The 27,113-nt window shown below is 42.7% G+C and overlaps 2 protein-coding genes across 10 annotated transcripts in view; one reads left to right on the top strand and one right to left on the bottom strand.

Annotated features, from left to right (window-relative positions):
• Positions 1-27,113, bottom strand: part of LOC126035477 (uncharacterized) — a 96,438-nt gene that overhangs the window by 20,346 nt on the left and 48,979 nt on the right. The window lies entirely within an intron of this gene.
• LOC126035441 (transportin-1-like) overlaps positions 4,693-27,113 on the top strand; it is a 135,232-nt gene continuing 112,811 nt past the window's right edge. For 5 of the 9 annotated variants that reach the window (XR_007504934.1, XM_049794005.1, XM_049793998.1 and 2 more), the window contains exons 1-3: positions 4,705-4,828; positions 13,391-13,504; positions 17,288-17,363. Coding sequence is in view for 8 of the 9 variants with exons in the window: in XM_049794005.1 (XP_049649962.1) it covers positions 4,820-4,828; positions 13,391-13,504; positions 17,288-17,363 (199 nt within the window). In the remaining variant the exon portion in view is untranslated. Of the gene's footprint in view, positions 4,829-10,551; positions 13,264-13,390; positions 13,505-15,718; positions 16,922-17,274; positions 17,364-27,113 lie in introns of those variants that run through there. The other 4 variants (XM_049794001.1, XM_049793999.1, XM_049794000.1 and 1 more) reach the window with 4 other exon arrangements.

Genomic DNA, 27,113 nt, shown 5'->3' with positions numbered 1-27,113 from the left:
AGGGGTGGAAGCACAGCCCTACCATCATCTGTCATGGACTAATCCATATTCCATCACCTAGAACGGGGTGATGCCCCCGAACATCTACAATACATTGATGACATCATCATGTGGGGCAACAAAGCAGAAGAAGTGTTTGAGAAAGTGTCGTGGTTTCAGCCCAGCCGGTAACAAAGGACCACGCAGCCGCTCGCTCACTCCTCCGCCCCCCTCCGGTGGGATGGGGAGGAGACGGAGGAGAGAAAAGAAAAAGAAACTGGAACCTCGAGGGTTGAGATAAAGGCAGTTTACTGGGACAAACACAAAGAAATTACAACAACAACAACGGTACTAATGAAAAAGTATACAAAAAGAGTGATGCACAGTGCAACTGCTCACCACCCGGGACCAGACGCTCCGCCACTTCCCCCACCGAAAAAACAGAGACCACCCCCCGGCCCGCTCCCCATTTATATACTGAGCATGATGTCACATGGTATGGAATAGCTCCTTGGCTAGTTCAGGTCAGCTGCCCCGGCTATGCCCCCACCTCCCAGGTTCCTGTAAAAATTAACTCTATCCCAGCTGAACCCAGGACAGAAGGGAAAAAGAGTAATTCAGATTCTTCTGAAAGCTGGTTTCGCCATAAAAAGGAGCAAAGTTGAGGGACCTGCACAGGAGATTCAGTTCTTGGGAATAAAATGTCAGGATGGACGTCATCACGTCCCTATGGATATGATCAACAAGATAGCATAGTGTCTCCAGCAGCTAACAGGAAAGAAACACAAGCTTTCCTAGGCCTTGTGGGGTTCTGGAGAATGTGTCTTTCAGGTTATAGTCACCTTGTGAGCCCTCCCTATTGAGTGACCTGAAAGAAGAACTATTTTGAGTGGGGCTGTCCTGGTTTTGGTTAGGATAGAGTTAATTTTCTGTGTAGTAGCTGGTATAGTGTTATGATCACACACTGATGTTTTCAGTTGTTGCTCAGTAGTGTTTAGACTATGTCAAGGATTTTTCAGCTTTTCATGCCCAGACAGGAAGAAGTCACGCCCAGTATATAAACTGGGGGAGTTGGCTGGGAGGGTGGATTGCTGCTCAGGGACTAACTGGGCATTGTTGAGTGGTGAGCAATTGCATTGTGCATCACTTGTGTTTTATATTCTAATTATTTTGTTATTATTATTATTATTGAAATTTTTATTGTTATTATTATAATCATCATAATCATTATTATTTTCTTCCTTTCTGTCCTATCTTCCTTATCACCCACAAGCCTCTGGAAAGATTGAGAGATATAATGAACTACGTTGAGAGAGTTGGGCAATGGGGCATGGAAGCACTGGGATATAAATTTAGCAGCAGCCACTTGGCTGGATAACACCAGAGGATCTGCTAACTGCCCTGGTCCTGCCCAAACAAAACTCCTACATACTGTGGGAGGAGATAAGGTCCCCATAGTGGACATGGGGAAGTGGCTGGGGAAGGCAGTGTGGATTGTTCCTCCCATGGGAAAAGTCAAACCCATTCATGGGATTGTCTTTGCTCAAGGACCTGGTTGTACTTGGTGGGTAATGCGGAAGGATGGGGAGACTCAGTGTGTGCCTCAAGCAGGTTTAACCTTAGGGGGAAAAATAATGTGTGATGTGAGTTGTATGTTGTAGGAAGTAGTGTAGCAGGAACTACCTGAACCAATGAAGAGTGAGCTTTGCAAGGAACCGGGCCAGAGCAACGATGACTCAAACCAGGCTGGTGTTGGTGCTCAACAATCAAATTATATGGGACCTGAGGATGATGCAAATGGTATGGAAGAAGGGTTGGAGATTGTATTGGGTCTGGCTGGGATGGAGTTAACTTTCCTCATAGCAGCCCTCATAGTGCTGTGCTCTGTATTTGTAGCTAGAAAGGTGTTGATAACACACCAGTGTTTTGGCTACTGCTGAGCAGTGCTCCCACAGCATCAAGGCTGTCTCTCCAAAGCCCCCCACCCCCAAAGGCCAGCAGGCTGGGGATGGGCAAGAGGTTGGGAGGGGACAGACCCAGGACACCTGACCCAAACTGACCAAAGGGGTATTCCATACCATATGACCTCGTGCTCAGCAATAAAAGCTAAGAGAAAGGAGGGGGGGGGCCCTTCATTATTAAGGTGTTTGTCTTCTGGAGCAACCGCTATGCATACTGAGGCTAAACATCACCTGCTGATGGGAAGTAGAGAATAAATCTTTTTGTTTGCCTTTGCTTCTGTGTGCAGCCTTTGCTTTTCTTTATTAATCTGCCTTTATATTGACCCATGAGGTTTTTTTCATCTTATTTTGTCCCCCCTGTCCAGTTGAGGAGGGGGAGTGATAGAGGGGCTTGGTGGGCACCTGGTGGCCAGCAAAGGTCAACCCACCACAAACCCCAAGTCTCTCAGCCTTCCTCCATAGGAGAGGTGTTTCCAGCCCTCTGATCATTTTTGCAGCCCTCCTCTGGACTTGCTCCAACAGGTCCATGTCTTTCCTGTGATGAGGACTCCAGAGCTGGACACAGTACTCCAAGTGGGGTCTCACCAGAGTAGAGAGGGAGAATTACCTCCCTTGACCTGCTGGCCATGCTTCTTTTGATGCAGCCCAGGATACGGTTGGCTTTCTGAGCTGCAAGTGCACATTGCCAGCTCATGTCCAATTTTTCATCCACCAGTATCCCCAAGTCCTCCTCTGGGCTGCTCTCAATCCATTCACCTCCAGAGAAGTCCAGGAAGACCCTGGGTATGCACTTGTGTTGCAAACTCAAGATGAAATCTAGGGTGATGCATCTTTGCTGCCTAGCCCTTAGCCTTGTTTGTCATTTTTATGATTTTTGACACTGATATAGAGAACTGTCCTGGTTTCAGCTGGGATAGAGTTAACTGTCTTCCTAGTAGCTGGTACAGTGCTATGTTTTGAGTTCAGTATGCAAAGAATGTTGATAACACTGATGTTTTCAGTTGTTGCTCAGTAGTGTTTACACTATAGTCAAGGACTTTTTCAGCTTCTCATGCCCAGCCCAGGGCACAAGAAGTTGGCACAGGACACAACCAGGGCACCTGACCCAAACTGGCCAACAGGGTATTCCATACCATGTGACGTCCCATCTAATATAGGAACTGGGAAGGGGGGGCGGGGAATCGCCGCTTGGGGACTAGCTGGGTGTCGATTGGTGGGTGGTGAGCAATTGCCCTGTGCATCATTTGTACATTCCAATCCTTTTATTACTACTGTTGTCATTTTATTAGTGTTATCATTATTATTATTAGTTTCTTCTTTTCTGTTCTATTAGACCGTTCTTATCTCAACCCACGAGTTTTACTTCTTTTTTCCCGATTTTCTCCCCCATCCCACTGGATGGGGGGGAGTGAGTGAGTGGCTGCGTGGTGCTTAGTTGCTGGCTGGGGTTAAACCAGGACAAGAACGAACTGCTTATTGCTTAATGATTGTCCCTCTGTAACTTTACATACCAAGGACTGGTGTCTGTCAAGGATTAAGCCTGTCAGAGACTGGTACTTGGGAGTGATGAGCAAGAAGGAGCCATGAGCAATCACAAAACTTAATTAAATGTTTGATGAATTTACGATCTTGTTGAGAAGGCACAAGCAGAGGCCTTGCTTGAATAGATAGGGCCGGAAAAGATAAGAACTCCTGCCTTTGTTCTCGTCCTTATAGATAATTTAGCTTAAACTAGCCATATGGTTTTACACCACTAATGAAAACTTAGATAATAAGAGCACTAACAACCATTGATGTATCAAAACATGTAAAGGACCATACTGCACAGAATCACCTGAGGAGGGTCAAGTAGCGGACAAGTGAGGAAGACTATGGAAGACCACCAGAGACCTTCAATGCGCCTATGTAAAAGACATTTGCATATACTAATAGTTTCCTGGAAAACTAATGAATATGTATAACATTTCTCAGAAATCTAGTGAATATGTATGTAGAACATGTACTTAACCTGCACAATTAGGCCCGACAGTGTGCAGGATAGGTGGAGTGATCCCCCGTGCATCCAGCGCTGCCAATAAAGAATACCTACTTAGTAGTTAATCAAACTATTGTGTTAGTTTCTTTGAATCAACATGTGTGTCAACCAGCTGCTGCAGAGCCCCTGCAGGTCACTGCCATCGCACCCCTGGTGGGGGGAGTGCGGGGAGAGGAGCCCAGCCTGGGGAGCCTGGTGGTGCCCCAAGGGAAGGGCACCTGCAAGGTGCCCATTTGTACCAGTAGGTCTGATGGACAGGTACTGCTGAGGAGGTAAGAGAGCTCCTTATGGGTAGGTATGTGCTGCCCGAGGGGTTGGTGGCCCTTCACACTAGTGCATCTTTGAGGGAGGCCGTGGTGGGTTGGAAGAAAGGGGACTGTGTGTGGGTGCCCCTGAGGGGGAAAAATGTCCGCCCTCCCCGTCCCCAGGCAGGAGGCAGTGCCCGAGCGCGAGGCCTCTGTGCATGTCTCTCCAGCAGCGAGCCGTGCGGGAAGCAGGGGGCCGGCAGGGAGAAGCGGCCCTGTGCACGGGAGCCCGGGAGAGGCCGAGGGCGGGAGCGGGGCTGAGAGGCTAGGTGGGGCCGGGCGGCCATTTCACTGCCGTCTCTATCACACCCGAGTCCACGGATCCCAGACGAGGCCGCCGTTGCCAGGGTGACCGGCTAGTGGCGCCCCCGCCCTCCTCCGCGCGCCGAGCCCCGCCCCCGCCCCGTCCAATCGGAGGGGTGGTGGCAGCGGAGCGAGGTTCCCTTTGTTCAGCCATTTCAGTACGGAGTACGGGTACGGAGCTGCGGAGTGAGGGGACGGGCTGCTCCCTTGCCATTCCTCTGCCGTCGGGTTCTGGGATGGTGTGGGTAGGTGTTCGGGCTGTGGAGGGGCGGGCTGGGATGTCCTATATCCAGCAGCTGCTGCTGCTAGCCTTGGGATCGCGGCAGGGCCAGGCCGGGTGGGCAGCCGGCCAGCCAGCCAGCCAGCCGTGGGCCCGGCTGCCGTTAGGGGTTTTCGCGCCGCCGCTGGAGAGAGGAGCCGTGCGGGCTCGGCCGTGTGCTGCCCTTTCCTCTCCTGCTGTCGCTGCGGGCTCTGCCGCCTCGTGCCGGTGGATGGGTGGATCAATGGATGGATGGGGGGATGGTGTGGCCGCGGCCTGAGGGGCGTCCGGGGCCTGAGGGATCGAGGTCGGAGGACCGCCCCCCCCCCCCCCCCTCAGTTACCTCGGCTCCTCCCGATGCCGCAGCCGGGCCGCAAACTCTGCCGTTGCAGCGAGCCGGAAAGTGAAAGTTGCCTCGGGAATATAAGAAAGTGGTTCTATTTCCTGCCTGTTTTCTGGGGTGTGTAGGGTCCCTGCTGTCCAGATCTTGGCTAGGTGGGTTTTCTTTAATTTGTTTTTCTAGGAGACATTCGAGAGCAGTGAAATCCCGTGTTTGTCTTGTACTTTTGTTTGTTTGCTTGCTTGGGGAGGTTAATTTAGGCGCTCAATGGAAATAGCCGATGGAACTTGTAAAGCCTTTGTGGGGTGACTATACAAAGGGCCGAAACGCTTTTTGGGTTGGTATAAATGGCTTGCTCAGTCTTCGAGCTCTTTATCTCCTTGCTGTGAAGATAACAATTCCTCTCCCTTGAATTTATGCTCAGGACCTAAGAGAGCCTCCTACTGTGAGGCTTGTTCTGCTATGCACTCTGGCCACCACAGGTTCATAACTTGTTTGCTTGCCTTCTTGCATGTTTAAGTAGTCCTTGATGTGGTATTTGAATACTTCACAGATATTGTTCAATCCTTACAACACTCATTGAACAAAAAGTTAACTTGTGTCCCTTCAGTACGTGAGCAATTAAACAAGAAAAATAATTGCATGCCCAAGATCATACAAGGAGCCTTTGGTAGAATTGGTAACAACCTATATTTCTAATCCAGAGTCTCGGTTATGTTTAAAAATGACAGTATATTGTCTGTTTCTAAAAGTCCTCGCTTTGCATCTGCTTTGTGAACTGTAGTTATTTTTGAGTTATATGCGAGAGGACAGAGGAAAGCTGCTCACAACTGGGAAGAATAGTTTCTATATGATCAGAATTACTTTAGAATGCATTTCTTCAAAATATCTAGCTAGCTTATACTCAAAGCAGTATGATACAAAGGGATAACTATGATCCTGCAAAAACAGGGTTAAAAAGCAGTTTACTTTCTGTCTTAAAGGAGGAAGCTCTGGTTAGAATTAATATTGACTAAGGACCATGTTTACCATTGTATATAGGCAGTGATACAGACTTCAGTGACTTCCAAAATGGATATAGATGTAAGCACAGCTGCTAAATTGAGCTAAGCATGCCTTGTGGCAGGAAGGTAAAAACAACATTAATGATGGATTTATGAATGTAGGCTTTTATTGGCTTATCTGACATACATTTTTCTAGTATATTTATTTAGATTCCAGTTTAGGAGTGCTTGTATGCAGATATTCAAGAGAACAGATATATGTGCTTAATTTTAGGTTCATGGTGTAAATTGGAGCAACCACAGGGATAATCAGGTGATAGGTATGCACAGAGCTGTCCAGCGGACTGGCAGAGCTGGAGTAGAGTTTAATTCAATCAAGTTTCCTTCCTACTCCTGCTTTGGGCACACAAAGATGCTGTAGCTACAAAGGAGGGTGGCATAAGGCCAAGTATAATTCTCCTTCATCAAAGCTGATATTCAGAATCTGTACAGTTTATTTTTTAAATGTTTCATTGATGGAGAAGAGAACTCCTTTTGTAGACTCAGTGTTGTCACCATTGTAAAAATTTGGATTACAGGTTTGTGAAACTTATGCACTGATCAATGCATTATGTCAATGGAGTTGTGCCAGTGATATGCAACAGGGGGAGGATTTTTATTTGCTTTGTTTTTGAAAAGGCTAGGACTTCTTTTTCCATTATTTTCATGTCTTAATTATGTTCCAACTTTGATTAGTTTTGATCACAGAAATTAATTTTACCAGTTAATTCAGTTCCAGATTCTATGAACATTTAAATACATTTAACAGTAGTATGTTTTGATCACCTATTCCACTTCTTTAAACTGTTTAATAGTATTGATTTGGATAGGTTGGATAGGTTTTCTATATCTTTTGATACATTTCATATCTATATGATAGTTGAAAAAAATTTATTTCTAATATGCAGAAGCTATTGGGGCCCAAGGTCAGGGCTGCAATTCATACCGAAATTTTCTTTTTAAAATATTTCAATGGTAGATATATACTTGTATAGGCCCAGTGTTGTTGGGTTTATATATGTGATCTATCATATACATGATAAATCAGTATCCATAATAATCTGTTTATGCATGTACATATGGATGCCATGGATTGTGGCATCTTTTAATGATATAGAAATAAACTTACAAACATCACTTTTAGCCTCCAGAAGGTTTTCCTTTCCAAACCAGACTCCAGAGTGTAATTTAAACAATTAAAAAAAAAAAATCACTGATAATTTCCTGTATACTGAATGCTTTTGAAATTTTGAGTTTGTGTATATATGTGGGGGTTTTTAAATGAGTAAAATCTGAGATAAGGCCTAAAGTCAAACAAAATTAATGTGTAAAGAAAACTTATGTTTTTTAAGCCTTGAGTATAGAATATAAAGTTTCTGTTAAATTATTCCCCTATTAAATAATTTAATTTCATATAGCATTTTCTACAAGCCATTGTGAAATCCCTTAAACATTCCAAATGTGCTGCTTATGAAGAACCTGCCATTAAGAGCATTGATTTAAGTAATTGATCAATGCTAAATATAAAAGCAGAGGAAAAGGCAAGACAAAATGTTTTTTGGCAGAGAATAGAAAATAGATAGTAGGTGAGTAGGTACAAAGATGCAAGAAAATTGTTACTCTACTAGAACCCAAAAAGGAAATACTTGTGGAAAAGATGGTGAGGTAGCACAGAGCAGGGGCTTCCAAACCTAGTTAGTGGGTATATGATCATCACTGATAACTTCTGGCATCCAGGGTCACATGTTTTTCTAACCACAGAAAACCAGAGCCTCATCTATGGCTCTTCTCCTCCTGGCTTTCCTACTGCATGTTCCTGTCTTCCAAGCTAGGATTGCAGTCCAATGCTCACACTCACCTTCCCCATCCATTCATGTACCCGCAGAAGTTTAATTTTGTACTTCAGCCACATCCTTTCCCCTGCACGCATCTAAATCATGAATCTTCACTTCCAGCAAGCACAAAGTGGAACCTCAGCTTCCCCTGCGCACATACCATCACCCTAATCCTGGTCTTTCTACTTCTCCATGTCTTGGTCCTCTTCCTATATCCTGAACCAGAAGTGCAGGTCTGCCTGGGGGCAGTAGAGCTTTTCATTATTGTTGGATGCAGGTGGTGGCTGCAGTAGTTCCTAACTGTGTTTACAGAGGCTTTACAGGACCTAGTAGGCAGTTATTCTGCTGCCTGTGTAAGAGCAGTGAGAGCCAGGAGCTCAGTTCAGCATTGAGCATATCACAAAAGCATGAGTGGTATGTGCACTACAGTTTGGCCACCTCTCTTATAGAGAAACAAAGAAAGTCAGTAGCAGACAAGTGTGGAGAGACAAGAGTCTAATTCTCGTTGGAGAATAAAAAGCACAGGTCTGCTTTTAAAACCAAATAAGCTAAATCAATGCAAAAGTCCAAATAGATGCCTGTATTTCAGTCTGTTTTACATAGTTGAGCTTGAGTCCATTCCTTAAAAAGCAACCAACCAACCAACCAAAAAACAACCAACCGGACAAAACCCCAAAACCAAACAAAACCCAAACAAATCATAAGCCAGCCTTAAATTTAAATAAATTGTTTCACACTGGATTTTGCAAATTGATGTATAGGCAAGTTTAAGCTAAATTGGTATAACTTTCTTGTGCAGTCAAGCCCTGAGCTATGTGTTTGGAAATCAGGAGGGACTCACCTACATTACACCTAATGGAGTGCAGTGAAGTGGAGTTGGCATAAGAGGTGAAAGCTTCAGTTGTTGAATCAGGTCCATAAGTAGTTAAAAACAAACAAGATCAGGTTTGAATGGACCTTTTGAACAAATGGTAACCAATTGCATTAACAAGAATGCTAGAATCATGTAATTACGAAACTAGTCAGCACTAGGTTGAAAACACTGGAGTCTGAAGTGGAGATGCTTTTGGAGCCCCATGGTAAAGGAATTAAAGTAGAAAAACAGAGGAAATTATTTGATTAAAAAAATAAAAATCTATGGTTGTTTCATGTTTCTCTAACACAGAAATGTATACACTAGTGCAAGTATGTGTTTGTGTATCACATCTTCAGATATCTGCTTACCTTAAAAACTTTTAACCTTTGATATGCAAAAATCCAGTCGGTCATTTTGTCACATTAACAAACATCTTCAGACAGCTTCCTTTCCAAAATCCTCCTCTCTGTAGAAGACTTTCTATAGTCTTTCTCTATTTCTTGACTAAAAACTGTGTAATGCACTGTAATTTCACACAATGTTTTGTGTCTGGAGAATACACTATTACAGTTGTTCTCTGAGCCAATGAGTACTTCTAATATATTTTACAATTTATGACGATAATATATCTTTCAGTTTAGCAAGGAAGCATATTTTAGGTTAGGCACTGTACATTCTAGTGATTCTCTTAATTTCTCAGTGATCACACAGAATCAAAATAGAAAACAAAAATGAAATAAAGCACAATTGGCAGTATTTTCACAGCTTCCTTCATTTGGAGTGTACATTTCAAGGTGTGCTTTGTTTGCTACTTACATTTGTAATCCTTTGAAATGTGCATTGGAAAAGATGATACTGATAAGGGAATTTTATGAGGCAGAGGTGAATCTTGCATGTAACCACCACAGAGTTCAGTCTCTCTTTCATTAATAGTTGTACAATGTGTTTGAAAGATGAGATAGGTTTCTTTTTAGATAAGAAAAAAAGTAATATAATATATGAAGCTGCATGCTTTAATATTTTCCCTTTTTAGAATATGGACTTTTATATCTGCACATGAGACTGAGAATCAGCAGTGTGGTGGGTTGATCCTGGCTGGTGGCCAGGTGCCCACCAAAGCTGCTCTATCACTCCCCCTCTTCAGCTGGACAGGGGAGAGAAAATATAACAAAAGGCTTATTGATCGAGATAAGGACAGGGAGAGATCACTCAACCAATTACCATCATGGGCAAAACAGACTCGACTTAGGGAGAATTAACTTAATTTATTACCAATCAACCAGAGTAGGGTAATGAGAAATAAAACAAAATCTTAAAACACTTTCCCCCCACCCCTCCCTTCTTCCCAGGCACAGCTTCACTCCCGAATATTCACCTCCTCCCCACCAGTGGCACAGGGGGATGGGAAATGGGGGTTGCGATCAGTTCATCACACATTGTCTCTGCCACTTCATCTTCTTCAGGGGCAGGACTCCTCATACTCTTCCCCTGCTCCAGCGTGGGGTCCCTCCTGTGGGAGACAGTCCTCCATGAACTTATCCAATGTGGGTCCTTCCCACGGGCTGCAGTTCTTCGCAAACTGCTCCAGCATGGGTCCCTCCCACGGGGTGCAGTCCTTCAGGAGCAGACTGGTCCAGCGTGGGTCCCCCACGGGGTCACAAGTCCTGCCAGAAAACCTGCTCCAACGTGGGCTCCTCTCTCCACGGGTCTGCAGGTCCTGCCAGGAGCCTGCTCCAGCACGGGCTTCCTACGGGGTCACAGCCTCCTTCAGGCATCCACCTGCTCTGGTGTGGGGTCCTCCACGGGCTGCAGGTGGATATCTGCTGCACTGTGGACCTCCATGGGCTGCAGGGGGACAGCTTGCCTCACCATGGTCTTCACCATGGGCTGCAGGGGAATCTCTTCTCCGGCACCTGGAGCATCTCCTCCCCCTCCTTCTTCACTGACCTTGGTGTCTGCAGAGTTGTTTCTCTCGCATGTTCTCACTCCTCTCTCTGGCTGCAGTTTCTGTGCCTGACACAACTTTTTTTCCCTTAAATATGTTATCAGAGGTACTACCACTATTGCTGATTGGGTTGGCCTTGGCCAGTGGTAGGTCCATCTTGGAGCCGGCTGGTGCTGGGTCTATCGGACATAGGGGAAGCTTCTAGCAGCTTCTCACAGAAGCCCCTCCTGGATCCCCTCCTGCTACCAAAACCTTGCCGCAGGAACCCAATACAAGCAGACATTGAGATTACTGCTATTGTTTTGTTTCTTTTATGCTAGGTAATGGGGCTAATGGAGCATAGTGAGGCTTTGATAACCTCAGCTCCGCTGGGGTGAAACTCTTCTTGTTTTTAAAAAATAAACAAAATAAGATAGCAGAGGCTGCCTTTTGAGGATCTTCTTGTAGGTCTTGCTTTAGATAAGCATATTTCAGGATGTTTCTAAATTCAGAAGTAATGTAGATTTAATTGGACATAAGGATGATTTAAAACTTTCTTTACCACACATTTCTTGAAGCTTTGGAGAAAGAGTACACCCTTGAAAACAAATAACTATCCTAAATTATCTGAGGTCTTACAAGTTGAGTTTATACTATGGCAGAAATTTTAAAAGTTGGCCTGTGAGTTATTAGTAATTTGAGTTGCTATTTTCAGAAGTAACAGATGATACTTAGATTTTTACATTAGAACCAAATATATCTACATGTAGGGAAAACAATAATAGAAAAATAACATTTATCAATTTGGCAGCAGTAAGAATTAATTTATATTTTTTCATCCAGTTTTCTTGATGCTCTTGTTTTATCAAAGGTAATAGCAGAAATCATAATGAAGTGTTAGAATTGAGAGATTTGGTGATAAAGTGATAAATAAGGAGGTGAGGTGTTAATTTCAGAAGTTACCCAGTATAGAAGAATTTGATATCTGTGATAAAACATTACATCTGTCAGAAGAAATTCTAGAAAAGATGCTATAGTATATGCTTTTGAGCTCTGGAACATCCCTTGTGGCATCTTCTGTGGAGATTACAAGAGATATCTCAAGTTCAGAGGAAATTCAACAAAGTGGTCTTATACTGTATAATGTTTTCATTGCAATTTAATCCTTGGGTCCTTCAGAAGATTATGTTAATTTAAAATAATAAAATTCATAACACTGTTGTCACAGTATTGTATTGATGGAATTACTGCAGCCTTGCATCTAGGAAGACCTGAATGAAGGCAAGCATTTGTATCTTTTTTTTTTTTTTTTTTTTTTTTTTTTTTACTTGAGTGAAGCTTAGCTGTCCTGTCTACACTTTAGGTAAGTGTATATTAGGAAAATCTGATTATTATACAGATGTCCTTTGAGATTATGCTAATTTAGTCATAAGTAAGTGTGGGACTGAACTCTGCTTTCCTCAGACTTTGAAGTTCAATTTTGAAATTGTGAAGACATACTTATACTTAGTGTTGGTCTTATCCATGCTGAGCAACTTTCATAGAATCATTTAAGTTGGAAAAGACCCTTAAGATCATCTAGTCCAACCGTAAATCTAACACTGTCAAATCCCCCACTAAACCTTGTCCCTAAGTGCCACATCTACACATCTTTTAAATACCTCCAGGGATGGTGACACAACCACTTCCCTGGGCAGCGTGTTCCAGTGCTTGACAACCCTTTTGGTGAAGATATTTTTCCCAAAATCGTTGTAGGTCCCTTCCAACTGATCTATTCTATATACACAAAATTTGCTAATTTTGAGCTGAGATTTCCTCTGATACATTTTGAGGCTAAGGATAAGATACACTAGGTATTCAAAGTAGTTTCTTTTGAGTTTCTTTCCCCCCTTCTTGTGTAGTTGGTCCTATTCCTCTTTACATGTGAAATTGAGAACTTATGAAATCTATCCAGCATTAAAACAAATCACGTACAAGTAAAGCAGACGGCAAAGCAGGTACCACATTCCCAACTCCTGGATCTGCGTTCGCATCCCTGCTTTTCCGTGGGCGACAGCCTCCTAGCTTGCTGCCAGGCGCTGCGCAGCCGTCCCGAGGAGGCTGGGCTGGAACTCCGCTTCGCCCCTCGCCTGTTGGGGCTGCTGGAGCTTTCTCTCTGTTTTCGGGGGGGGGGGCTGTGGAGGAGGCGCCCCGTTTTCCGCCGCCCGGGATTGAGGGGCTCTTGTTTTGTCGCCCCCAGGTTCCTGACGGTGTGGGACGCACTGGGGAAAGGCTGACGGCGGGCCGGCGGGCCCGAGGCGGCTCGGGGGGGCGGAGGCGTGCCCGGCGCTAGGACCCAGGAAGACGTGAGGCGGCTCTTAGGGCCAGATTGCAAATTCGCTGTGACTCAGTCTGCTTGGTGCAGTGTGCAGTGGCAGAAGCAGGTCAGTGCTGTCTGTCTGTGGTGCTTGGGCTCGGCGCCGTGCAGCTACTTTGCTTCCTTCCCCCACGCCCCCCCGGCCTGGGGCCTGTTGCGCCGCTAACTGCGGCCGCTTGTTTGGTGTTTTTCAGCAAGCCAAGATGGAGTATGAGTGGAAGCCCGACGAACAGGGGCTTCAGCAGATCCTGCAGCTGCTCAAGGAGTCCCAGTCCCCGGACACCACCACGCAGAGAGCCGTGCAACAAGTATCCTTGGTCGAGGCCTACGTCGCGCGTGCGGGTGGGGCAGGCAGAGCGGGGCCGCGGCGGCCGGGGGGGTGCTGGGTGGGGGCACTGCGGCCGCAGGCCGGCGCTGCGGCAGCGGCCGCGGCTGGGCCTGCCCGGGGAACCGCCACAGCGAGCGCTGTGGGCCGAGCCTCCGCCGGAGCGGGTGGCCGTGGCGCGGCTTTTGAACCGCCGAGGAGGCCTGTGGCCCGCGGGGCCGCCTTCCCCCGCTGGGAGCCCGGGCACCTGTTGCGAGCCTGGAGCCAAGGTTCGTTTTTTTCTTTTTAAAGCTTTGGCTCTGGTGTGGCTGCTTCGGTATCTGCTGCTTTCCCAGGTTACCCCACGCTGGGTCAGTGCCAGCGCCTAGCACTCAGCCGCAGTGGATCTCGCTGAGAGGGCTGGGGGGGGGGGGGGCGAGGTACCCGTCGCCCCTGCGGTAATACAGGGGTGAGCAGGGGCTTCCTAAACTAATTCGGTGCTGGGATTCAAGGCAAAAGCTGTAGCTGGTGGGAGGAGTGTCCCTGGTGGAGCCGCTGCCTGCATGCTCTCGTTGGCCTGCTGGCTCTGACGGTGTATTTTGCTACGTTGTGAGGATGTTTCTGCTTGCCTAGAATTCTGAGCCTAAAATGCTGCTCGTTACACTGTTTACATTTCACGACAGAGGGGAAATCTACCGTATGTGGCTTCTTGTGCAGCTTTGCAGTGCGTTTTGTGTTGGTGTTTGTTGTGGATTGTTGGTTTGTTGTTTGGGTGTCGTGTTGTGTGTCCCCCCCAAATCTCTCTTGATCGTGGAAGTGATGAAATAGCAAGGTTTTAAGGAACAAAGATTGAGAGAGGAAAATTTTACATTAAGATTAATAGAAGTATAAGTCTTGAAAAAGAAAACTCCTCTATTGTCTCCTACTCCTTGAGCTAACTATATAAGTGCTTTAAAATATTTAGAAGTCCTGAAAGGATATCCTCCTATGAAGTTTATGAGTTTATCATCTTGATCCCTTTTTAAGGCATTTGCTTGAAGGTCTTCACAGAAAGCAACAGAATTCATTTATGTAGGTAAGAACAAAAAAATTTATTTTATATATATATATGTTATTTTAGGAGTTTAGCTTGGAGTAAAATTTTCTTGAATTCTAGGCTTTCCTAACAGATGTGGTCAAGCTTTGGAAGGCTTCTGTTCTTATCTGAAAGGTGAAGGTAGTTTTCATCTTGTTCCTGCAGCTATGTTTCATATTCTTATGATGCTATTGCTTCCTTTGAAAAATACTATACAGAAGTGGCTAAGTGTTCTGATAATGCCCCAAACTTAAACAGGTACTGCTCTTTAGTATTTCAAATACAAGTGTTTATAGTAACAGTATTTATAGTGTAGCTTTTATGTAAAATTATATTTTAAAGCTCTGCTTCAAATAACTTAATGACATTGGTTTGTTTTTTGAAAAACAGTGGTGTATGTGTAGGATGGGCAATATAGGTGTTGCTGTCTGTCTTGAAGATGAGTAGAAATTTACTGAACGAAAGCGCTGTTAACTGATGTTTGAAATTCTTCTTAAATGGTAGTGGTAACTCCCTGCTGTGCTGAAATACCTGTGCTTTCAAGGAGGTCCTCGTATGTTGACCTGTAAAGGTTATATAAGTGGCACGTTTTTACCATTGTATTATCAGTTTGGGAAAATGTTCTAATACAACTCGACAGGCCATGTCCTATAATTTAATAAAAAAGGTGTCCTTTGAGACTGTTTCCACAAAAATTTGTGATGGCTGTTGTGTTGTGGAATGCTACTTAGTAGCATGTCCAAGTAGGATGGTGATTAATTGTTTCAAATTTAAAGTACTTCCAGTCCATAACTTTTTAAATAAAACTATCAGTGTGTTGATTCTCTCATGCTCTTTATGACACAGTTTTGGCATATTTAGGTGTTTAGAACTCGAGTGTAATAAAGTGAGGAGCACAGGTTAGCTGAAACCCTTTGTTAACAAACAAAAGTTATGAATTGGTAAGGCTTTCAAACATTTTTCAAATGAAGATATAGATGTTTCTTGGAGTAAAAAAGAAAAAGTTAAAGTGGGTGAAGAAATTGATAAGAAAATATGGCCTATAAGCTATTCCTTGATTCTTAGACCTATTGGGTGTGTTCTAATTAATTTTCTATTTAATACTGTTCTTTCAGTTCTTTCTGCTTGCTGCTGCGTCTTATTTGAGCCATTGGAATTCACAGTTGTTAGTAATGTTCGACTGACTGTTTTGGTGATTATGTTTCTGAAGCTTGGAGAAGAAGAAAAAAATTTCAAAATGTGCTACCTTACTTCTTGGCTGTTCCTGAAAGAGCTTTTTGGCATGGCACCTTTGACAACAATCTTTGGATGTGTGTTTCTTCATTTCTAGGGGCCATGTAGAATGTTCTGTGTTATTTTTCACTTGCTGTGACCATTCTTCTGTTTACATTTCATCTCCTGTGTGTTTCACAGCTTGTGGCTGTGATAAGTACATTTTATTCTCTTATTAAGTGGAAAGAGGGCAGGTTTCTCTAGCAAAGTTACTACTTGATGCAAGCAGCCTAAATATCTAAAAATGAGTTTCTTAAGTTTGTGATTGAGACACTGGCTGTTCGTCATTGGAAGGGCCATCAATGTCCTAACACAGATACATTTGGCTAAGGTTTAGTGACTTTGAATATTCAGAGATTTAGCTATACAGACAGTAAAGTAAATGCTTATGAAGCAAATAATCTTACTACTTCTAAAAATTATTTTTGTTAAATGTCTTGATTGTTTGCCATACTGATGATATCTAGTAGGTTTAGTAACTTAAGCATGTAGTGTCATCTTTATGACTTAAAATATTGTTGAGCGTAATACTAATTTAATACCAGGGTGTGAGCACAGTATACAAGGAGAATGCCAGATTGCTGTTCTAGCCAAGCAGTGGCAGAATACTTAGAAATTTGAGGCAGAAGTAATGACAAATTTTAGAAAAACTACATACTTTCTAGATGTTCAGAAACATAATCATTCTTCCTGCAGTTTCCCCAGGGACATAGTGAAGAGGCTGGTATTGTTAGTAAGATACTTATTCAGAAAGGTGTCACTCTAGAAAATCAATTTGTGTACAGAAAGAATTTTCTTTTTTTTTTTGTTTGAGACTATGGATAAGCATGAACTTCTTGGTTCATATGTGCCCAATATCTGGGCATTTACAATTAAACAGATTCTCACTGTTGAAAGCTCAGGCTGTGGCTAGTTAGCATCATAAAAAAGTATAGGACTAATATTAAAGTGAGTAACTTATTATGATTTTAATAGGTGTTGTATTTTAATGCTGAAATGCTTTTATTTATTGTGGAGAAAAAAGGATGTATTATGGGATTGTGTCTCTGGATTCAACATGGCTGGCTTCTACATGTAAATATTGAAGTCTAAAACTGTATGGAGGAAGGTGTGGGGGGGTTGGGTTGGTTTGGGGTTTGGTTTTTTTTGGGGGGTGGTGGTGTTTTTTTGTTTTGTTTTAAAAATATCTTTAAGGATCTATTAATTTCTGTGTCTGTCTCCTGGATTCTTTTTTCAGATTTTGACATAACTAAAAGCTACTGCTTCAGTATGAAAATTATAGAAACTGTTTTCAGATTGTTCATACTCTGTATGTTGTGAGCTTATAGTCACAGCTGTTTGAAATGATGCAGTAGTACATAACTCAATAATCATAGTATCCAGAAAGCTATAAATGCTGTGTGTGAAGATTCAAATTTCCTTAACAGTTTCTCTCTTCAGAAACTAGAACAACTGAATCAGTATCCAGATTTCAACAACTACCTGATTTTTGTTCTTACGAAGTTGAAGTCTGAAGGTAAGTTCTTGAGATATTGACTGTTTTATTCTATTTTTTTCTTTTTTAAAAATATATTTTATTTAGCTTGGAAGAAATAGGAAGCTGATTTCTACAGTCAGTTTGCTAGTTGGCTGATCTCCATAGTAATGTAGAACTCTTCTTATCCTTTCAGGAGTCTTTGTGGAAAAAGATCTGATAACATGTTGGTGCTTGTAGTTTCAGTCTTAGAATAGATTCCATTCTAAATGTCCTATGAAATCTTCCCAGAAATGTGGGAGCATCATACTAGTCACAATAGTGAAATTATGGAATAACTTTGTACTTCATGGTGATGAATCATGACTATACACATAAAATGGGCTGCTAAATCCAGTTGTGATTGTGATCTTCTAGTAATCAACCCATTAAATATTTTGAAGATCACATACTAGAGTTGTCCAAAGATTATGTCTGTCAGAATCTTCATTCTGAAGTCTTAATTCTAATAAAATGTAGTTACTTACTGTTGGCTTATTTTTATGGACACTAGTACAAACTGTTTATGGCATACTGTGTAGCCTCTTCCAGTTGGTAAATTCAGGCAGTTCCTTAGTAATGATCAGGGTGTGTGAAAGACTTTCCAGTGTACTACAGCTACTGATTTGTGAGGTCTTTGCCAGTGAGACAGACTTATTTCAATATTTGTTTTGGCACATCTTCCCTCTTTTTTACATTTGTACTTAATGTGTTTGATTTTGGGGAGTTTGGTTTTTTTCCTTAGTGTCCTGCTACCAGTGCTTTTTCTGCCTTCTAGTGCTTCACCTCTGAGTTTTTGAATGCTTGCTTTTTTTTTTTTTGCTTTGAGTTAGATTTTACTTGCATGTCACCCTGTAACATTCAAAGCATCAGCAAGAACATTTATATAATGCTTGAACTAGTGTTTTGGTTGTGCTGTCATCTTCAGGAGGAAGGAAAGAGAGAGGAGGAGGAAAATATATTTTCATATTTGAAGGCTGGAGCATATCCAAATGTTTTTGTGTGTTTTATATAGGAAATGTCCTGATAATCTTAAGGCCTTGGGGGGGGATACCTCAAGTTTGAGAGAGAGCACTTCCAAGACCTGAATCGGCAAGGATATTAAATTTTTGAGCAAGATGCTAGTGTAGATAATGAATACTTTATGGCCATACTGTCCTATCAGAAGGAGCCATGGAAATAAGCTTCCAACATCACTGGCAGCTTATTCAATGGAACTTAAAGTGATTTGATAGCTAGTGTATGAGAGCGAGCTTGATTTGATAGCAGGTGTGACTAACATTTGATTCAGTTTTTGCCACTGTTGAAACAGCTGCTGAGAAAACTGTGCTTAAAGAACCTTTTAGGTGGCAGCTCCTGAATGTGGCAATTCTGTAATGATTGATTAAAATGTGTGTTAAATACTCTTATTTTACTGCAATGGAAGTTATGCCAAGTTGCCTGCAGACATAAGACTCGGGCCAAATAACTTTGCAAGCAAACTTTTATTTGCAAACAAATAACTAACTTTGCTTGCAAAGCTGGCTGTTTCACTGAGGCCTGCCTCCAAGGTATCTTATGCGTAGGTTAGGGATTTGCTTTGGTTTAGCACCAGAGGTATTACTTTTCAGTTGCAAAAAGCGTAACTTTTTTTTCTCCAGTGTTAGCTTTGTCAGGCTCTTGTGTCTGAATGCTTATAACTTGCTGGATTTAGGTCTGTTGTGGTACTCCTACACATGTATGTGGTGTTTTTTCTGTTTTTAAACTTCTGTGGGCCTTGTTAAGCTGTTGTAGTGGGTTGACCCTGGCTAGATGCCAGGTACCCACCAAAGCTGCTCTATCACTTCCCCCCTCAGCTGGACAGGGGAGAGAAAATATAACAAAAGGCTTATTGATCGAGATAAGGACAAGAAGAGATCACTCAACCAATTGCCATCATGGGCAAAACAGACTTGACTTGGGGAAAATTAACTTAATTTATTGCCAATCAAACCAGAGTAGGGTAATGAGAAATAAAACCAAATTTTAAAACACCTTCCCCCCACCCCTCCCTTCTTCCCAGGCACAGCTTCACTCCTGGATTCTCTACCTCCTCCCCCCAGTAGCACAGGGAGATGGGGAATGGGAATTACAATCAGTTCATCACATGTTGTATCTGCCATTCCATCCTCCTCAGGGGCAGGATTCATCACACTCCTCCCCTGCTCCAGCATGGGGTCCCTCCCATGGGAGACAGTCCTCCATGAACTTCTCCAACATGGATCCTTCCCACGGGCTGCTGTTCTTCACAAACTGCTCCAGCGTGGGTCCCTTCCATGGCGTGCAGTCCTTCAGGAGCAGACTGCTCCAGCATGGGCTCCTCTCCATGGGTCCACAGGTCCTGCCAGGAGCCTGCTCCAGCGCAGGGTCTCCACGGGGTCACAGCCTCCTTCGGTCATCCACCTGCTCCAGTGTGGGGTCCTCCACAGGCTGCAGGTGGATATCTGCTCCACTGTGGACCTCCCTGGACTGCAGGGGGACAGCCTGCCTCACCGTGGTCTTCACCACAGGCTGCAGGGGAATCTCTTCTCCAGCACCTGGAGCACCTCCTCCCCCTCCTTCTTCACTGACCTCTGTGTCTGCAGAGTTGTTTCTCTCGCATGTTCTCACTCCTCTCTCCTGGCTGCTGTTGTGCAGCAGTTTCTACCCCTTCGTAAACATGTTATCACAGAGACACTACCACCATTGCTGATGGGCTCAGCTTTGGTCAGCGGCAGGTCCATCTTGGAGCCAGCTGGAACTGGCTCTGTCCTACATGGGGGCAGCTTCTGGTGTCTTCTCAGAGAAGCCACCCCCGTAACCCACCTGCTACCAAAACCTTGCCACAAAACCCCACTGCAGTAGGACAGTTCTGTCAATTCCCTGGGATTTATTATTTTTAACCTGGAATTATACCTTGCTTTATCTCACACAGCATCCTGAGCTTTGTGAATAAGAGGTGGATCTGGTATAGGCTAAATGATCAAAAGATGATGGCTGTTGTCATTCATCAAGAATACTCTCCCATCTTCAGAAATTCAACTTGTCAGGGAGTATTGGGTGTGATGACTCTATCATAATCTTGCCATAATATTTTCTTGATGCAAGGTTGTGTCAGCATACACTGAGATGATGCTGTCTACTTGCATCAGTAGACTCTACTGTGTTGCCTTCTGGTAATGTTTCTCTGTTGAACTCTAAAGATAAACTAAATTGAGACTTTGTAATGTCTGTAGACTATTCCTACTATGTTTATGCCTGTATCCTTTCCTTGAATGAGGTCTTCACACCTCAGAGAGCAAAAAAGGAAGCTGTCTTTATATGGTGTCAGAATTAATGTGGCATTCTAGTTAGCCTAATATGGCCTTCATGTTGGTGGATATTTTATATGAAAATTGCAAGAACAGAAATGGTGTCAAAGCTTACTGCTTTTTAGATAAGATATGATGACATATCTAATGTTGCTCTGTGTGGTGAAAACAGAACTATTGATGAGAGGATCTATTCTAGTTAAGAATCAAACTGTCCATCTGTAATGCCAAAACACACACGTCCTTTCTCAGATCTACCTTTTATCCTTGTTAGACAAGAGATGGAGGACATGGTTAGTTTGCATACAATTTCAGTAAAGTTTTGAGTTTGGCTTCTTTTTCCCCTGTCCTTTAGGAGTATTGCTGGGCTCTTGGCAGGACCTAGGCTAACAGGAACATATATTGAGACAAATGCATGATGTTCCTGGTTGCTTTCTACTGGCCCATATAGCCATAGTTATTTATCCTGTTGCAGCTATACAAAGTCCTTGTGATCCTGATCTTGGACTGAGTTTTAGTGACTGATTCTTCACCCAATCCTAATGTGGGATCTCTAGTCTTTGATCTTACTGGGGTGTTATCTCAGTGGATTGATCACGGCCTGGTGTGAGACTATCACACTCAAGGATCAGAATCCTCGAGATGAACTTTTAGTCTGAAGGTGTATGAGCTGGATTGAGAACCCTGCTTGAGTACTGCCTTTGTCATTAGCTTTAAGGATGGTCTTCTAAGTTTATTTCCAAAATGCTTTGGATTTTTAAAACCGGTTGAAGATAGAGCAGTGTCTCTGCAACTCTTGATCTTGTTCATATGATGACTTAGTCTTTCAGAGTACCTTACTTTGACATAAAATATTACTGTGGAGTAAGGTCCTGTCCCCATTCTCCTCCAAAGTTTTTGTTTCAATAGAAGTCACCACAGATGGTAATTTATTTTCTGGTAATAATTACAGTAACAATTCATCTAGTTAATGGCTTTTTATAAACTGTTACTGGGATCCAAAGCAGTCTTGTGGGTTTGATGTGAATGTTTTCTGATGAGTGTTGGAATTTAACTTTGATCTGGATAGCAGTTTTCATGAGTCTATTCCATTATGAACTTTTTTGGTGTGTTGGTGTTGAAAGATCTTTGAAGCTGAGCAAGAAAAAGACCATTGTGTGAGGTCAGGTGTTGATTAACCAGATTCCAATTTCAGGAAGGATTTTTTTGATAAGCAGGATTAATCCTGAAAAGTCGTTCAGCAGCTTTAACTGTTTAACTAAAATACCACCCTACTACCCCCCCCCCCCCCCCCCATCATCCCACATAATGTCATTATTAAATAGACTAAAATAACTGCCAAGGAGTGAATCTGATTGGATTACAATTCAGAAGCCAAGTCAGATTAATGTACCCTTACAGTTTAAAATGATGCATAACATATGTAGTGTCCTACTTAAACAACAGCAAAACATTTTTTTCCCTTAAATTCAGATATGTTAAGAATTACAAAAAGAAATTAAGCCTGACAGAGTATTAGTAATCGATGCATAAAATAATTGAGGTGTGTAAATATCTTAATGGAAACCAAGTTATAAGATAATGAATTTTGTCAGATCAGACCACTAAAAATTCCATTCCCCCCCCCCGCTTATGATGGCTAATTCTTCCTTTCCATGCTTTTGTATAGATATTGTAATGCAGATTTAAGGAAAATGCTTTTCCTACGTAGTTCTATGGCATACATACCATGTATGAGAAGTGACATAGCAATTATTTTCTCATTTTATTTCAAATGCAGCATTTTATGCCAAAAGAAGAAACGCTATAAACCAAAAATTAAAGTAGATTATTCATTCAGTTTAGAAAAGCTAGATAAACCTAAGGAATCTGAACATGTAAAAATGTAATTCCATGAGGAATTTCATTGTCATTCTTAGCCGAGTTGTAAGTTTTCAATATTTTAGGCGTTTAAATACTTTAATGTGCTGTTTTGTGAAAGATATCAGAATGGTACTTGAATCAGAGAGGATCCCTAGCTGTGATTAGTTGTTAGTCTAAATAGCTAGAGATGTTAAAAAATTCCCTTAAAATGTGACTAATAATGCAACCAATACAAAACAAGTATTTTGAGGTTTTTAAAGATTGGGGTTTTTTTCCATGCTCAAAGGTAAAATAAATTTAAATAGTGGGGAAATTGTAATTTAAAATAATTAAATTTACCTTAAATGCACAGGTCATTTAATAACTTTAAGGCTACTTTAATAAAAACCTGTTGCAAATAGCTTCACCATCTCTACTAAACAAATTTGCTGGTATTCCACTGTCCTGGTTTCAGCTGAGATAGAATTGTCTTCCTAGTAGCTGGTACAGTGCGGTGACTGAATCAAGCGCTCAAGCTCTCTGTGCAAGGTTCCCTTTATTTCACTAAAAGAATGCAACTTATATATGTTTCAACAAAGATCTAGAAAGAACTAATGGCATACAGCCAATACTACTAACACAGGAGGGCATATCTGGCCCAGCTGGGGTGTTTGCCAGTCCTCAGAACAGTTAAAGATAAACACATTCCATAGACATACTCGTGACTGTCTTCAGCCACATCTTCCCAGGCCTACACAAGGCCATCCTCCAACCTGACGTTGTGAAACTAGTTCTTCAAAGGCTTGGCAAACATGCAGCACAACAGATTCTAATGGTCACTCTTGAAAACAAATGCCAGGTGTTCCGAGCTGCTCCCACATTTCCCCCTTTTTTGTTTAGGAACATCAGATTTACGAGGAAGGCAGCGAGGACTCCAGCTTCGAACCGACGCAATCCTCGTACTGCTCCTCAGATGATTCTGATTGCTGAAAACACACAAATGATTAATAACCCTCCAATAGCAATACAAATTCAGTTACACAGATTTAAACCTTCAAACCATGTTTTTGGATTTAAGCATTTAACACTATTAGACAATTCTTTGAAAGATACCTTATTCTGCTAATTTTGTGTATTTCCCATTTGGTCTTGTAATATCTGTGCAAGGTCTTAGATCTCTCCTGCAATATTAGTAGTAAATGCACCTTGCAAATGTGCCTTCACCTAATTCCAATCACATACACTTTCATTCTGTTGTAAAGGAGTTATACAGAGCCCTTGTTTTTGAAATTCCCAATTGCAATGTGATTTCATTCTATTTTGTAATGCACTCTGTCTATCTCTATGTGATGGGTTGATCCTGGCTGGACACCAGGCAGCCACCATAGCTATTCTATCACTCTCTCCTCCACAGCTGGACAGGGGAATGGGAAATGAGGTTTGCGGTCAGTTCATCACACGTTATCTCTGTCACTTCATCCTCCTCAGTGGCAGCACTCATCACACTCTTCCCCTGTTCCAGCATGGGATCTCTCCCACAGGAGACAGTCCTCCACGAAGATCTTCAGCATGGGTCCTTTCTGCGGCGTGCAGTCCTTCAGGAGCATGCTGCTCCAGCGTGGGTTCCCCACAGGGTCATAGGTCCTGCCAGAAAATCCCCTCCATGGACCTCTCTCCACAGATCTGCAGGTCCTGCCAGGATCCTGCTCCAGCGTGGGCTTCCCACGGCGTCACAGCCTCCTTCGGGTACCCACCTGCTCCAGTGTGGGGTCCTCCACGGGCTGCAGGCGGATACCTGCTCCACTGTGGACCTCCATGGACCGCAGGGGAACAACCTGTCTCACCATGGGCTGCAGGGGAATCTCTGCTCCAGCACCTGGAGCATTTCTTCCCCCTCCTTCTTTGGTGACCGCAGGGTTATTTCTCTTACACGTTCTCACTCTTCAGCTGCCCTTTCTGTGTGTTCTGCAACTGCATTTCTCTTCCCCCTCTCCAGCTGTGGTGTGGTTTGTTTTTTTTATTATTTTTATTTACACAGAGGCACTACTACTATTGTTGATCAGCTTGGCTTTGGCTGGCGGCAGGTCCATCTTAGAGCCAGCTGGCGTTGGCTCTGTCAGACACAGGGGAAAACCTCCAGCAGCCCCCACAGAAGCCACCCCTGTAACCCCCCGCTACCAAAACCTTGCCACACAAACCCAATACACTCCAAGCCAAATTACCACTGCTTTTAAAGCGTCCAATCATGCTGGTATTGTTGATCAATTTGTACCACTGTATTTGTTTCAGCCATAACATTTTTTTAATACATTAGCTACTGTGTGAGCAGTCTGAACGGATTTCGCAAGCACCGTGGTAGCAACGGTGGCAGTAGCTGCAATAATGATAGCTGATATTATAAAGGCAATGAGCCATCCTATAAATCGTTTTGGGTGACTAATTGTCCACTTTAAAAGCCTTGATAATTGACTTAATCCTGATTTCCTTTCCCACAATTTGGTCATATTTACAGGGATCCACAATTCAGCATGGCGTCACATTGGCATGATTACTGTAAGACTGAGTTCAGATATATTCTTATGAGTAAAACAGCTAAAATACCAAGGTTAATTCAGATTAGTTTCAAAAGCATGGTTATGTAAAGCGACATGTAGAAATTGAGCTGCTACAAAAACATAAGGATGTGAAGTACATATCATCACTGAATCTTTGTGATTCTGTGTCAGGTTCAAACTTATACAAGAAATGGTTTTTTATATAGTCACTGTGGCTTAGGCTCAACACCTTCAGCGGGCCCAATAAAAATGCTGCGCCTGAGCCACAGTGACCCTGCAAAGAAAAAAAGATGAGAATTCTTACAATACTGTTGCTGGCCACTATTGCCAGGTATGCTAAAAAAGATATTCTTTGGAGTAGGATACACGTTGCATCAACATGCTAGCTTGTTGCTGCATTCTCTTCAAATGTCCCTATGTGACAGCTTTTTCATTCTCGATGCACCACTTCCTCCTCATTCGTTTCTCCTCTTTCAAATTCAGAGTCTTCATCTGCGGGATTGGGTTGTCCGAGTGGTTTTGCCAGCTCATGATATGGCTTCACGTGTTTAGCTGGAATCCACTTGGTTCCTGTGGGAAGAAGAACACAAGCATACCCTCGCCCCCACGTGATTAGTTCCACAGGTCCATTCCAACCAGGTCCGCTAAAAGGATCCTTATACGGTACTTCAGGTCTGTGTGAAATAGAATCAGGAGTTTTAAAATGCCGATCTATCGCTGTGCTGGCCATTAAGTCTGGTGAACGATTTAAAAAAAATCAAACTAAACATAGCATTATCTAGCTGTTTTTGTGGTGGCATATTCCCCCTTTTTTGTTTATGCAACATGGACTTTAAAGCATGATGCGCATGCTCAATTATTGCTTGTCCAGTAGGTGAATGTGGAATTCCTGTCACATGGGATACCTGCCACTATTGTAAAAATAATTGAGTAGATTTGGCTACGTACCCTGGACCATTGTCAGTTTTAATGGTTTGAGGAACCCCCATAATTGCAAAGCATCATGACCAATGTCATTGAACATCACATGCCCTTTCTCCAGAATGAGCAGTAGCACAAATATAAGAGGAAAAGGTACCAATAGAAACATGCACAAATTTCAAGGAGCCAAAGGCAGATACATGTGTAACATCACTTTGCCAAATGGCATTAGAGTGTAAACCACATGGGTTAACTCCAATGCTCACTGCATCAGAAGCAACTCTGACAATCTGGACAAGAACGAATTATATCTTTAGCCTGTGCTTTTGTCAAATTAAACATCTTTTGCAATGCTGCTGCGTTTTGGTGAAAAAAAGAATGAGAGGCCACAGCAGAGTGGAATTGCACTGTGCCAACAGTAAAAGTCAGCCATGGCGTTGCCTTTAGTCAAAGGTCCTGGCAGCACGGTGTGTGACCTAATGTGACAAATAAACAAAGGATAAGCTCTCTTATTTAAAAGAGTTTGCAAAAATTTGTTGAATAAGTCTTCATCATTTATGTTCTTTAAGGAAGATCCTGGTAATTGCCATACAACACGTACAACATATTCTGAATCGGAAACAATATTGAGTGATTCTGATGGAAATAAAGCCGAAGTGTGTAAAACAGCCTGTAATTCCACACGCTGTGTGGAACCTTGTAACAGAACAACAGATGTGTGCCATAGTCCATTATCTAGCCAGGCAACTACACCTCATCTAGTTTTTCCAGAGCCATCTACAAAAACTGTATGAGCATTAACAATAGGAGTATCTGATACTATCATCTGTGGTTTGATGTTTAATGTGTGAAGGTTTTGCAGTAACTTACATTTAGGCAGTGAGAAAGAAATTTTGTTCATGAAATCAGCCAATGCAATTTGCAGTGACTGTGATTGAACAAAAAGGTAATCAAAATCTTGTTTTGAAAAAGGAAGATACAAGGTAGTGGGATCAAAACCAATGAGACACTGAGTGCATGACCGTGCTTTTTGTACAACAGTCACAATCATTTGTAAAGGCTGTGTAATAGTTTTCTTTAAAGTGTGAGAAATGCCTATTCCAAATATAAAATTTCCTGAGTGACTT

This window comes from Accipiter gentilis, chromosome W (genome assembly GCF_929443795.1).
Source record: "Accipiter gentilis chromosome W, bAccGen1.1, whole genome shotgun sequence".
Classification (NCBI taxonomy): Eukaryota; Metazoa; Chordata; class Aves; order Accipitriformes; family Accipitridae; genus Astur; species Astur gentilis.
Note: the sequence above shows the minus strand (reverse complement) of the source record. Positions and strands in the feature narration are given on the sequence as shown.